Below are 12854 nucleotides of genomic sequence, written 5' to 3' on the forward strand. Positions count from 1 at the left end.
AGATAAATTTTATCTGGGAACTATCTAGTATTTCAGTACTCACAACAAATACAAATAAAAATAATAAAAGGATACCCATTCCATCTTAGATTGATAGAAATTGAAGTCGAGGGTACAGAGTATCCTTGAGTACAGCAGAGTGTTCTCAAGGATGTAGGGAGCAAAGGAGTTTACAAGCTATGGGTATATAAACTGCTTGTGGGTGTATAAACTGTTACAGTATTTTTATAGGGCACTTTAGCTAGCTAGCTAGCTATCTATAATTTTTTTTTTTTTTTTTTGAGACAGTCTTTGTTGCCCAGGCTGGAGTGCAGTGGCATGATCTTGGCTCACTGCAACCTCTACCTCCTGGATTTAAGCGATTCTCCTGCCTCAGCCCTCTAAGTAGCTGGGACTACAGGCATGCGCCACCATGGCTAGCCAATTATTTATTTATTTATTTATTTATTTGAGAGAGAGTCTCGCTCTCTTTGCCAGGCTGCAGTGCAGTGGCACGATCTCGGCTCACTGCAACCTCCGCCTCCTGGGCTCAAGCAGTTCTCCTGCCTCAGCCTCTCAAGTAGCTGGGATTACAGGTTGTGTGCCACCATGCCCAGCTAATTTTTGTATTTTTAGTAGAGATGGGGTTTCACCATGTTGGCCAGGCTGGTCTTGAACTCCTGACCTCAGGTAATCTGCCCACCTCAGCCTCCCAAAGTGTTGGGATTACAGGCATGAGCCACTGTGCCCAGACTAATTTTTGAATTTTTAGTAGAGATGGTTTCACCATGTCAGCCAGGCTGGGCGCGAACTCCTGACCTCAGATGATCCCCCTGCCTTGGCCTCCCGAAGTGCTGGGATTACAGGCATGAGCCACTGCACCTGGCCACTTTAGAAATATTTATACAAATATTTCAGTACTCTCCCCCTAGTTTTCTGCTGCCAGGAATTTCCCCTGTGTATACTTATAAAAGTACAGCAGGATGTATATAAGGATGTCATTGCAGTGTTATTTTTAATAGCAAAAAACAAACATGAGAACAACATAAATGTCATCTAGCAGTCAAAAAGAATGACTTCATCAAACTCAGGTTATTGTTATTATCAGAATGTTTCTTACAGCATTCTGTTTTCATTTGCTGTAACTTCTTACCTCAAAGTGTCTTTTTGTTTTTCCTTTACTCATTGCATTGTGCATAAACATGGAAAAATAAAAACTAAATGAGGTGTGTCTGTCATACTTAGCCTTCTGATTCTTAGAATAAGTAGGGTTTTGACGCTGAAGCACTCAAAGTAATATTTTAATTTTCTTTGTTCACTAGTCTCTTGAGATTACAGTGTAAATAAATCATATAATGGTGAAATGACACTTTCAGTAAGAAAAATGTTGGCTGTGTCCTAGTTATACTGAAACTCATGAAATAGGACTACCTGTCACCTTCAATATCTTTAGTTATCTTTAATATCTCTATTTTTTTGTCCCTTGAAACAGTTCGTTTTCCTGAAGATCTTGAAAATGACATTAGAACTTTCTTTCCTGAGTATACCCATCAACTCTTTGGGGATGAGTAAGTAACTTAGTAAAATGTTTGTCAAATTAGTATGGAAAAAAAATTTTCATTCTTTTTCTTTTAGATTTAGAAATCAAATTTTATTTTCTTTGTTCTTATTTTTAATGTGGTTTATCTTAAAATATATGTTATAATGGTGTTTTTTTACATTGAGACACCAGTCATTTTAATACCTACCATTTAGTGCTGTAAATGCATTATTTAATTGTCACAACAGTATTAATGATGGTATTATTATTTGCTGCTTTGTGCATTGATAGAATTGGATAATTGTTCATGAACATACAAATGGCTGGAGTGTAGATTTTAGGCAATCTGACTCCAGAGCCCATAATCATAACTACTACTTTTTTCTGCTACCATTTTGCTAAATTACTTCTAGTAGCATGTATTCCCCTAAAGCTGTAATAGAAAGCTTAAGTTGTTATTCTATGATTAAATAAGCAGTTGAGAGAAGTTTGTTTATTTATTATTTATTTATTTATTTTTGAGATAGGGTCTTGCTGTGTCACCCAGGCTGGAGTGCAGTAGTGTGATCAAAGCTCACTGCAGCCTGAACCTCCTGGGCATAAGCAGTCCTCCCACCTGAGCCTCTGAGTAGCTGGGACTACAGGCACACACCATCATGCCTGGCTTTTTTTTTAAATTTTTTGTAGAGATTGGGTCTCCCTATGTTGCCCAGGCTGGTCTTGAACTCCTGGCCTCAAGTGATCCTCCCACCTGCGCCTCCCAAAGAGCTGGGACTACAGGCATGAACCACTGTACCTGCCCTGAAGTTTATTTTTTAGAAGGAACTTTAAATATATGTCCCAGGCCAGGCGCAGTGGCTCATGCCTGTAATCCCAACACTTTGGGAGGCTGAGGCAGGCAGATTGCCTGAGGTCAGGAGTTCCAGACCGGCCTGGCTAATATGGTGAAACCCCGTCTCTATTAAAAATACTAAAATTAGCCAGGTGTAGTGGCACACACCTGTAGTCCTGGCTACTCGGGAGGCTGAGGCAGGAGAATCACTTCAACCTGGGAGGCAGAGGTTGCAGTGAGCCGAGATCATGCCACTGCACTCCAGCCTGTGCGACAGAGCGAGACTGTCTCAAAAAAACAAAAACAAAATAAAGATATGTCCCAGTATATTTAGCACTGTTCTTTAATTTCCTATACTTTGATTACATCATTGAAATAGTTACTTTTTTTAAAAAAACTTTTGATTTTGAAAACATTGCACATTTGCAGAAAGTTGCAAGAATAGTACAGTGATCTCTGTATATTTTTTTACTTGGATTCACCAGTTGCCATTTAGCTACATTTGCTTTAATCATTCTCTCTCCTTGTTGTTGTTGAACCATTTGAGAGTAGGTTGCAGATCTATCCTGATCCTTTACACCTCATTTCTCTTCACTATGTATTTCCTAAAAATAAGATTAATAACCATGGAAGAGTTGTAAAAATTCAGGAAATTTAACATTGATACAGAGTCTCGCGTTGTTGCCCAGGCTGGAATGCAGTGGTGCTGTCTCAACTCACTGCAACCTCCACTTCCTGGGTTCAGATGATTCTTCTGCCTCAGCCTCCCAACTAGCTGAGATTACAGGTGCCCGCCACCACACCCAGCTAATTTTTGTATTTTTAGTAGAGACGGGGTTTCACCATCTTGGTCAGGTTGGTCTCAATCTCCTGACCTCAAGTGATCACCCACCTTGGCCTCCCGAAGTGCTGGGATTGCAGGCGTGAGCTACCATGCCTGGCCTGATACAGTACTATCTTCTCATATACAGCTCATGTTTCAGATTTTGTCAGTTGATTTCTAGTAATTCCTTTATAGCAATTTTCTCCAATCCTGGATCCAATACAGAATCATATTGTATTTCGTTGTCATATCTCTTCATTCTTCTTTAATCTGAAACAGATCCTCAGCATTTGTTTTTTCCTAACAGACATTTTTGTAGGGTATAGGCTAATTTTGTAGAACTGTTATATTGGATTAATTTGATTGGTTTATTTGTGATTAAACTCAGATAATGCATATTTTTGCTGTGCCATTACAGAAATGGTATTGTGTCCTCAGTGTATCACATCAGGAAGTCCGTGATGTCAGTTTGTCCCTTGTTGGTTAAGTTAACTTGGGTCACTTGGTTTAGAGGTGGCTGCTAGGTTTTTCCACTATAAAGTTAGTGTTTTTTCCTTTGTAATTTATAAGTAGTTTGTAGGGAGATACTGTGAGACCGAAAATATCCTGTTTTCCTCAAGCTTTCACCCAGAAGCATCCATTAATGATTCTTGCTTGAATCAGTATTTTACTATGATGATTGTAAAATGGTGATTTTGTAACTCTTTCGTACCTTTTTCATTTATTAGTTGGGCATGCTACTATAAGAAAGAGCTCTTCTTCTTCTTCTTATTTATTTCTTTATTTATATCAAACTCAGGGATGCTTTTTTTTGTTTTTGTTTTTTGAGACAGGGTCTTGCTCTGTCACCCAGGCTGAAGTGCAGTGGTGCGATCACAGCTCACTGCAGCCTTGAATTCCCAGGCTCAAGCAGATCTTCCCACCTCAGCCTCCTGAGGAGCTGGGACTATAGGCGTGTACCACCGTACCCAGCTAATTTTAAAAAATTTTTTGGCCGGGTGCAGTGGTTTAGACCTGTAATCCCAAAACTTTGGGAGGCCGAGGCGAGAGGTTTGCCTGAGCCAGGAGTTTGCGACCAGCCTGGGCAACATGGTGAAACCACGTCTCTACTAAAATACAAAATTAGCCAGGCTTGGTGGCGTGCGCCTGTAGTCCCAGCTACTTGGGAAGCTGAGGCAGGAGAATTGCCTGAACCTGGGAGGCAGAGGTTGCAGTGAGCTGAGATTGTGCCACTGCACTCCAGCCTGGGCAACAGAGTGAGACTCTGTCTCAAAAAAAAAAAAAAAATTTTTTTTAAGAGATGGGGGTCTTCCTATGTTGACCAGGCTGGTCTTGAACTCCTGGGCTCAAGTGATCCTCCAAGTGCTGGGATTACAGGCGTGAACCACCGCACCTGGCTAAGGAGTCTTTTACAATTCAGTGGGTTATGTACAATCTGTTACTGCTACTAATTTTGATGCTCAAATTATCCCAGATTTGGCAAGTGGCCACCCTTTCAGACACTTTTGAGTCTTTCTGATATGTCCTTATAATTTTGGTGATACTTTACTTTCTCACACAATAAGATGTTTCCAGATTCATCTGGTACTTTCCCTGTTAGTTCTGGAGTCAGTCAGTCTCCCATGAAACCCCTGGTTTGTCGTAGTAGGAAAGGATATTTAGACATAGTGGACATTTAAATATTTCCCTTCATGTCTTTTCCCCCCATGCATTATTTTAACATCATTGACATATTTCTTTAATGTGTGGGGGTTTTGGGTTTTTTTGTTTGTTTGTTTTTTGAGACGGAGTCTTGCTCTGTTGCCCAGGCTGGAATGCAGTGGCGTGATCTTCTTGGCTCATTGCATCCTCTGCCGCCTCCCAGTACAAGCGATTCTCATGCCTCAGCCTCCCGAGTAGCTGGGACTACAGGTGTGTGCCACCACACCCAGCTAATTTTTTTTTTTTTTTTTTTTTTTGTAATTTTAGTAGAGGTGGGGTTTTGGCATGTTGGCCAGGCTGGTCCCGAACTCTGGAGCTTAGACAGTCTGCCTGCCTCAGCCTCCCAAAGTCCTAGAATTACAGGCGTGAGCCACTGCACCCAGCAATATTTAATGTGTGGCTTTTTTTGTTGTTTGCTTGTTTTTTGAGATGGAGTCTCACTCTGTTCCCCAGGCTGGAATGCAGTGGTACAATCTTGGCTCACTGCAGCCTCCGCCTCTCAGGTTCAAGCGATTCTCCTGCCTCAGCTTCTCGAGTAGGTGGGACTATAGACACTTGCTATCCCACCCAGCTAATTTTTGTATTTTTAGTAGAGACGGGGTTTCACCCTGTTGGCCAGGCTGGTCTTGAACTCCTGACCTCGGGTGATCCACCTGCCTCAGCCTCCCAAAGTGCTGGCATTACAGGCGTTAGCCACTGTGCCCGGCCTTAATGTGTGTTTTGTTTTGTTTTGTTTTGAGACGTAGTTTCGCTCTCGTTGCCCAGGCTGGAGTGCAATGAATGGTGCGATCTCGGCTCACTGCAAGCTGCGCCTCCTGGGTTCAAGTGATGCTCCTGCCTCAGCCTCCCGAGTCGCTGGGGTTACAGGCGCCTGCCACCATGCCCAGCTAATTTTTGTTATTTTTAGTAGAGATGGGGGTTTTGCCGTGTTGGCCAGGCTGGTGTCGAACTCCTAACCTCAGATGATCCACCCACCTCGGCATCCCGAAGTGCTGGGATTACAGGCGTGAGCCACTGCACCAGGCCCTTATTGTGTTTTTAAGTCAACAAATGTCTCTTCCTGCAACGAATTTCCTGTGAATTTTTCATTATTGATGTATCAGATTAGGCATTTTATGTGCTTCCACATATTAATAATTGTATCTTATTATACATAGATTAATGCCAAAATTTCAGCCTTTCATATTTTAGATAGGTTTTACTTTATTATAAAAATAAGAATATTTTCTCTTTGGAGTTCTATCTCTAAAGAGACATTGTTTTATTCTCTACTTTTTACTACTATAAAAAATCTGTGTAATATCTTAGTAGATAAGATCTAGTTTTACAGATAGTGCTTCTTTTTAATTTTTTGAGACGGAGTCTTGCTCTGTTGCCCAGGCTGAAGTGCAGTGGCGCAATCTCAGCTCACTGCAGTCTCCACCTCCTGGGTTCAATCTATTCTCCTGCCTCAGCCTCTTGAGTAGCTGGGATTACAGGCACCCACCACCACACCCGCCTATTTTTTTTTTTTTTTTTGTAGTTTTAGTAGAAACGTGGTTTCACTATGTTGGCAGGCAGGTCTTGAACTCCTGACCTCCAGTGATCCCCCCCGCCTCAGCCTCCCAAAGTGCTGGGATTACTGGTTGGAGCCACCGTGCCCAGACCAGTTAGTGCTTCTTAATGGCATTTTGCACACTGTTTTGCATAATATCACTGAAAGTGGGATGCTTGTATACCACTCTTCTAAGGTGGGTAGGGGACAGTAACATAATAGTGATATCCCTGAACTGTATGACCCAAGCATGATAATTGGTCTTGATCCTAGTATCATTGCCACTCCTTTCTTCTTCACAAAACTTTCAGAGTTGCTGGAATGGACAGTGCTCCATATTTTCGTAGCCTAGACAGAAATTTGGAAATGACACTGCTTCTTTCAAACACTTTTCTTTCACAATTCACTTTCTAAAAAAATCAGAATACAGCTTTATTGAGATATATACTGTGCAATTCATTTATTTAAAGTGTACAATTCAGTGGTTTTTAATGTATTCAGAGTTGTGCAAACACAGTCAATTTTGGAACATTGTCATTACTTCCATCAAAAACCCTAAAATGCATTGTCACTTTCCTTTACCCTGACCCCTAGTCTTAGGCAGTCACTAATTTACTTTCTGTCTCTATAGATTTACCTATTTTGGATAATTTAGAGTTCACTTTTTAGAAGACTCTTTTAAGCTGGAAAAAGGAATATTAAGGCATAAATGTGATAGCAGGGAGCAGGGGTGGAAGAATTAGCAGCAGTTCCATATCTGCCTTTTGAGTTCATAGAGCAGTTTACATGTAGTAAGGCAGGTGCTATCGCTGCAGCTCTGGATTTTGGTGATTCAGTAAGCAGTAAGTTGGAGGGACTGGTCCAAGGCTTGGTAGCTGCTTGCCTAGCCAGGTCCTAATTTAACACTATTTCTCTCATTTGAAATGCCTTCTAATACTGGTAATGGTAGCAGCAGCAGCAACAGTAGCAATAGTATTAAATGTCTGACATTTAGTGAGTACTTATACAATGTGCCAGTTTTATAAGTAGTTTACAAGTATTAACTTATTTAACCCAAACAACATTCCTGACTTAGGCAACATTCCTGAGTTATTCTATTTTATAGATGAAAACTGAAGCACATTTTATTGTAGATTTTTTTTTTAAGTATAGTTTAAAATCTTGAAACTACCCATGAAGTTAAACTTGTTTATATGTAGGGTTAATACTTTTTAATGACTGCAAAAATTCATTCCATTATTGCTATTTTTTCCATTTCAGTGAAACTGCTTTTGGTTACAAGGGTCTAAAGATCCTGTTATACTATATTGCTGGTAGCCTGTCAACAATGTTCCGTGTTGAATATGCATCTAAAGTTGATGAGAACTTTGACTGTGTAGAGGTAAGAACAGAAATACTTTTTAAACTGTTTTCCAATTTAATTTATTTTAAAATAGGTTTTAGGCCAGGTGCGGTGGCTCACACCTGTAACCCCAGCAGTTTGGGGGACCAAGGGGGGCAGATCTTTTGATCTCAGGAGTTCGAGACCAGCCTGGCCAACATAGTGAGAGCCCATTTCTCAAAAAAACCACAAAAATTAGTGGGGCGTGGTGGCATGTCCAGCTACTCAGGAGGCTGAGGTCGGAGGATGGCTTGAGCCCAGGAGGCAGAGGCTACAGTCAGCTGAGATCATGCCACTGTACTACAGCCTGGATGACAGAGCTAGACCCTGTCTCAAAAACAAAACAAACAAACAATAAACAAATAGGTTCTAAAAATTAAAGGTTTGGGCTGGGTGCAGTGGCTTGTGCCTATAATCACAGTGCTTTTGGAGGCTGAAGTGGGAGGATCTCAAGCCCAGGAGTTGGAAACCAGCCTGGACAACATAGTGAGACCCTCAGCTACTTGGGAGGCTGAGGTGGGAGGATTACCTGAGCCCAGGAGCTTGAGGCTGCCAGTGAGCCATGATGGCACCACTGCACTCCAGCCCAGGCAACAGAACAAGACCCTGTCTCTAAAAAAAAAAAAAAAAAAAAAAAAATTAAGGTTTGAGGGAAGAGAGAATCTGTTATATGGTAGTTTTAAAATCACATTCTCAGGCTGGGTGTGGTGGCTAACGCCTATAATCCCAGCACTTTGGGAGGCCAAGGTGGGCAGATCACCTGAGGTCAGGAGTTCAAGACCAGTCTGGCCAACATGGTGAAACCCCGTCTCTACTAAAAATACAAAAATTAGCTGGGCGTGGTGGTACGCACCTGTAATCCCAGCTACTTGGGAGGCTGAGGCATGAGAATTGCTTGAACCCGGGAGGCAGAGGTTGCAGTGAGTTGAGATCGTGCCACTGCACTGCAGCCTGGGTGACAGAGTGAAACTGTGTCTCAAAAAAAAATTAATTAATTAAATAAAATCATATACTCAGTCTTTAGTTATGGAGGCATTTGCCTCCCTGTCATTACAGTTAATCCTGTGATCATGATCCTGTTCTGTTTCCTGCATGGACCTTCTTCATAAAAATCTTTTGCCTTTGTGATCAGTTTTATTTTTTTGCCAACTTTTGTTTTTTATTGTGGTTATTTCCTATAAGTCAAAGAAGATGGAGGGAAATAGCTAAATTTTCCACTTTTACCTAGTGTAGAATCTATTGAAGTTTCTCTTGCTGCATTTCTAATCCCACAAATTTTGCTAATATATTCCTTTATGGATGGAATACATGGATGATCAAGCCGATCACATTATAAAACTATTTAAAGTGAGTGTATCAAAAGGGGATAAAGGTAAAGAGAGAGATGAGGCCGGGCACGGTGGCTCATGCCTGTAATCCTATCACTTTGGGAGGCTGAGGTGGGCGGATCACCTGAGGTCAGGAGTTCGAGACCAGCCTGGCCAACATGGCGAAACCCCGTCTCTACTAAAAATACAAAAATTAGCTGGGCGCAGTGGTGCATGCCTGTAATCCCAGCTACTCGGGAGGCTAAGGCAGGAGAATTGCTTGAACCCAGGAGGTGGAGGTTGCAGTGAGCCAAGATTGCGCCATTGCACTCCAGCCTGGGTGACAAAGCAAGACTCCATCTCAAAAAAAGAGAGAGAGATGAGTATGCATCTGTGGTAGACTGAATAATGGTTCCCCCCAAAAGATATCCATGTCCTAATATCTGGAACCTGTGAATGGTGCCTCATATTGCAAAAAGCACTTTGCTGATATAATTAAATATCTTGATATTATCCTGGAATATTTGGGTGGACCTAAATGTAATGACATGTATCCTAATGAGAGGGAGACAGAAGGAAACTTGATGACAGAAAAGGAGAAGGCAGTGTGACCACAGAGGCAGATGTGATATGGCCACAAGCCAAAGAATGCTTACTCACTAGAAGCTGGAAGAAGAAAGGAACAGATTCCCTCCTAGAGCTTCCAGAGGGAGTGTATTACCTTGGTTACAGCCCAGTGATACTGATTTCAGAACACCTCCAGACCGTAAGAGAATAAATATTGTTTTAAGCCACCAAGTTTGTGGTAATTTATTATAGCAGCCACAGGAAACGAATACAGGTTTTCATACCAGGAAGTGGGATGCTGCTATAACCAATAACTAAAAATGTAGAAGTGTCTTTGGAAATAGGTAGAGGCTGGAAGAGTTTTGAAGGTGCATGATAGAAAAAGCATAGATTACCTTGAATGGACTGTTGGTAGAAATATGGATGTTAAAGGAAATATGGGCTGGGCGCAGTGGCTCATGCCTGTAATCCCAGCAATTTAGAAGGCCAAGGCGGGAGGATCACCTGAGGTCAGGAGTTTGAGACTAGCCTGGCCAACATGGTGAAACCCATCTCTACTAAAAATACAAAAATTAGCCGGGCGTGGTGGCAGGCACATGTAATCCCAGCAACTTGGGGGGATGAGGCAGGAGAATCACTTGAACCTGGGAGGCAGAGGTTGCAGTGAGCCAAGATCGCGCCATTCATTGCACTCCAGCCGGGGCAACAAGAGCAAAACTCCATCTCAAAAATAAATAAATAAATAAAGGAAATAATGGACTGTTGGTTAGGGCTCAGAATGAAGCTAGGAGTGTAGGAGAGAACACCTGTATCATCTTAGAGAATATATATATACACACACACACACACACACACACACACACTTAGTTTTGGTAGAAACACAAACATGAGCTGGATGCGTTGGCTCATGCCTATAATCCCAGCACTTTGGGAGGCCAAGGTGGGTGGATCACGAGGTCAGGAGTTTGAGACCAGCCTGGCCAACATAGTGAAACCCCGTCTCTACTAAAAATACAAAAATTAGCCGGGCATGGTGGCACATGCCTGTAATCCCAGCTACTCGGGAGGCTGAGGCAGGAGAATCACCTGAACCCGGTAGGCGGAGGTTGCGGTGAGCCGTTATCACGCCACTGCACTCCAGCCTGGGCAACAGAGCGAGACTCTGTCTCAAAAAAAAAAAAAAAAAAAAAAGTGCCTCTGCTACTGAGGAGAATGAGGCAGGAGGATCATTTGAGGCCAGGAGGTTGAGGCTACAGTAAGGTAAGTATGATCATGCCACTGCACTCCAGCCTGGGCAACAGAGCGAGACTCTGTCTCAAAAAAAAAAAAAAAAAAAAAAGTGCCTCTGCTACTGAGGAGAATGAGGCAGGAGGATCATTTGAGGCCAGGAGGTTGAGGCTACAGTAAGGTAAGTATGATCATGCCACTGCACTCCAGCCTGGGTGACAGCGAGACCCTGTCTTTAAAAAAAAAAAAAGGCCAGGCTTAGTGGCTCACATTTGTAATCCTAGCACTTTGGGAGGCCAAGGTAGGTAGATCACTTGGGCTCAGGAGTTCAAGCCAGCCTGGGCAGTATGGCGAAAACCCATCTCTACACGCACGCATGCACACACACACACACGCTGACACACACATGCTGGGTGTGGTGGTGTGTGCCTGTAGTTCCAGCTACTCTGGAGCCTGAGGTGGGAGACTGGCTTAAGCACGGGAAGTGAAGGTTGCAGTGAGCCAAGATTGTGCCACTGCACTCCAGCCTGAGTGACAGAGCCAGACCTTGTCTCCAAAAAACAAACAAACAAACAAAAGAAGTGCCTCTGGTTGGTGAGAGCTTAGAACAAAATGAGGAACATGTATTTGGCAACTGGAGAAAAGGATATCCTTGTTCTATAGTGGCAGAAAGCCTAGCTGAGTTATGTCCTGCAGTTCTGTGGAAAGGAGAACTTACTGTAAGCAATGAACTTGGATGTTTAGCTGAGGAGGTTTTTATGCAAAGTATTGGAGGTGTGGCCTGATTTCTGGCTGCTTATAGTAAAGTGATGAAAGAGATAAATTGAGGGAAGAACTGTTAAACAAAAACAAAACGATACAGGACTTGATGATTTGGGAAATTCTTAACCTATCCAGATTGTAGAAGACACTAGTTAGGATATTCATTGTCAGGAAGGTGGGAAGTGTGTTCTGGAGAGAAAGCCGTGAGTGTGACAGGATAACCTTTTGCTAGTGCTGAAGGGATTAGGCACGTGACTCATGGATCTCCTCAGTTGTCTCAGCAAAAAGCTAGGAATGTAGATCTGGGGAACATTTGTGGAGGACCCTCTTGTCTAATGGTATGAACCCTCATGACGTACACAGGTGACTCAAGGGTTTTGAGAATTAAAACTTTATAGTGCAGCTTGGATTGACAGGACAGAATGAAGGAAGGCCGTATGAACTCTCCAAATTTCACAGGCAGGAAACAGGCTAATAAAACTGCTCAGCTGCCAACATGTGCTACCTTTAAAGAAAATGGAAGAATGACTCTGAGGGCAAAGCTTTGGGTCCAGAGGGTGGAGCTGCAGGCCACAGTTATTCTTAGGCCTTGAAACCTAATGGAGTTTGCCATGCTGAATTTTGAAATTGCTTGGTGGCAGTGGCTCCTTTCTTCCTTCCATTTTCTTTTCTGGAATGAGAGATTCTATAACTGTTGTCCTATGCCTGTCCTACCATTGTCTTTTGGAAGTGATACTGTGTTTTCTAATTTCACAGGTTCATAGATGGAGAGGAATTTTGCCCTAGGATGTATCATACCCACAGTCTTACCTATAGCTGATTTAGATGATGAGATGTGTGACTTTTGAACTGACTATATCTAGATGAGATTTTGGGCTTGAGTTGATATGGTAATGGTTGAGACTTTTAGAAATGTTTGGATAGAATGAATGTATTTTGCATGTGGGATGGACATGAATCTTTGAGGGCCTTAAGAAAATTATATTTTAGGCTTGTTCTGTTTCCGAGCATTCCTCATTTAAGGGCATTGAAACTTCACCAAGCATTACTGATTTTTTTAAAGATTAAATCCCATTGTGTCACTAAATCATATTTATAAAATTAAAAGTTAATTCTTATAGCAAAATCTCTTTTCTTTGCACTTATTAATCCAGCAAGTTTTAGTAAATTATATCTGATATACTATTGGTAATACTGTGCT

The 12854-nt window shown here is 42.1% G+C and overlaps 2 protein-coding genes across 4 annotated transcripts in view; one reads left to right on the forward strand and one right to left on the reverse strand.

Moving 5' to 3' along the window:
- SLC25A12 (solute carrier family 25 member 12) overlaps nt 1–12854 on the reverse strand; it is a 223384-nt gene that overhangs the window by 160355 nt on the left and 50175 nt on the right. The gene's annotated exons all lie outside the window — the stretch shown is intronic.
- HAT1 (histone acetyltransferase 1) overlaps nt 1–12854 on the forward strand; it is a 69831-nt gene that overhangs the window by 22941 nt on the left and 34036 nt on the right. For all 3 annotated transcript variants that reach the window (XM_003824266.5, XM_034954506.3, XM_014344003.6), the window contains exons 3-4: nt 1472–1547; nt 7670–7790. In XM_003824266.5, coding sequence (XP_003824314.2) covers nt 1472–1547; nt 7670–7790 — 197 coding nt within the window. The remainder of the gene's footprint in view (nt 1–1471; nt 1548–7669; nt 7791–12854) is intronic.

This window comes from Pan paniscus, chromosome 13, assembly GCF_029289425.2.
Source record: "Pan paniscus chromosome 13, NHGRI_mPanPan1-v2.0_pri, whole genome shotgun sequence".
Classification (NCBI taxonomy): domain Eukaryota; kingdom Metazoa; phylum Chordata; class Mammalia; order Primates; family Hominidae; genus Pan; species Pan paniscus.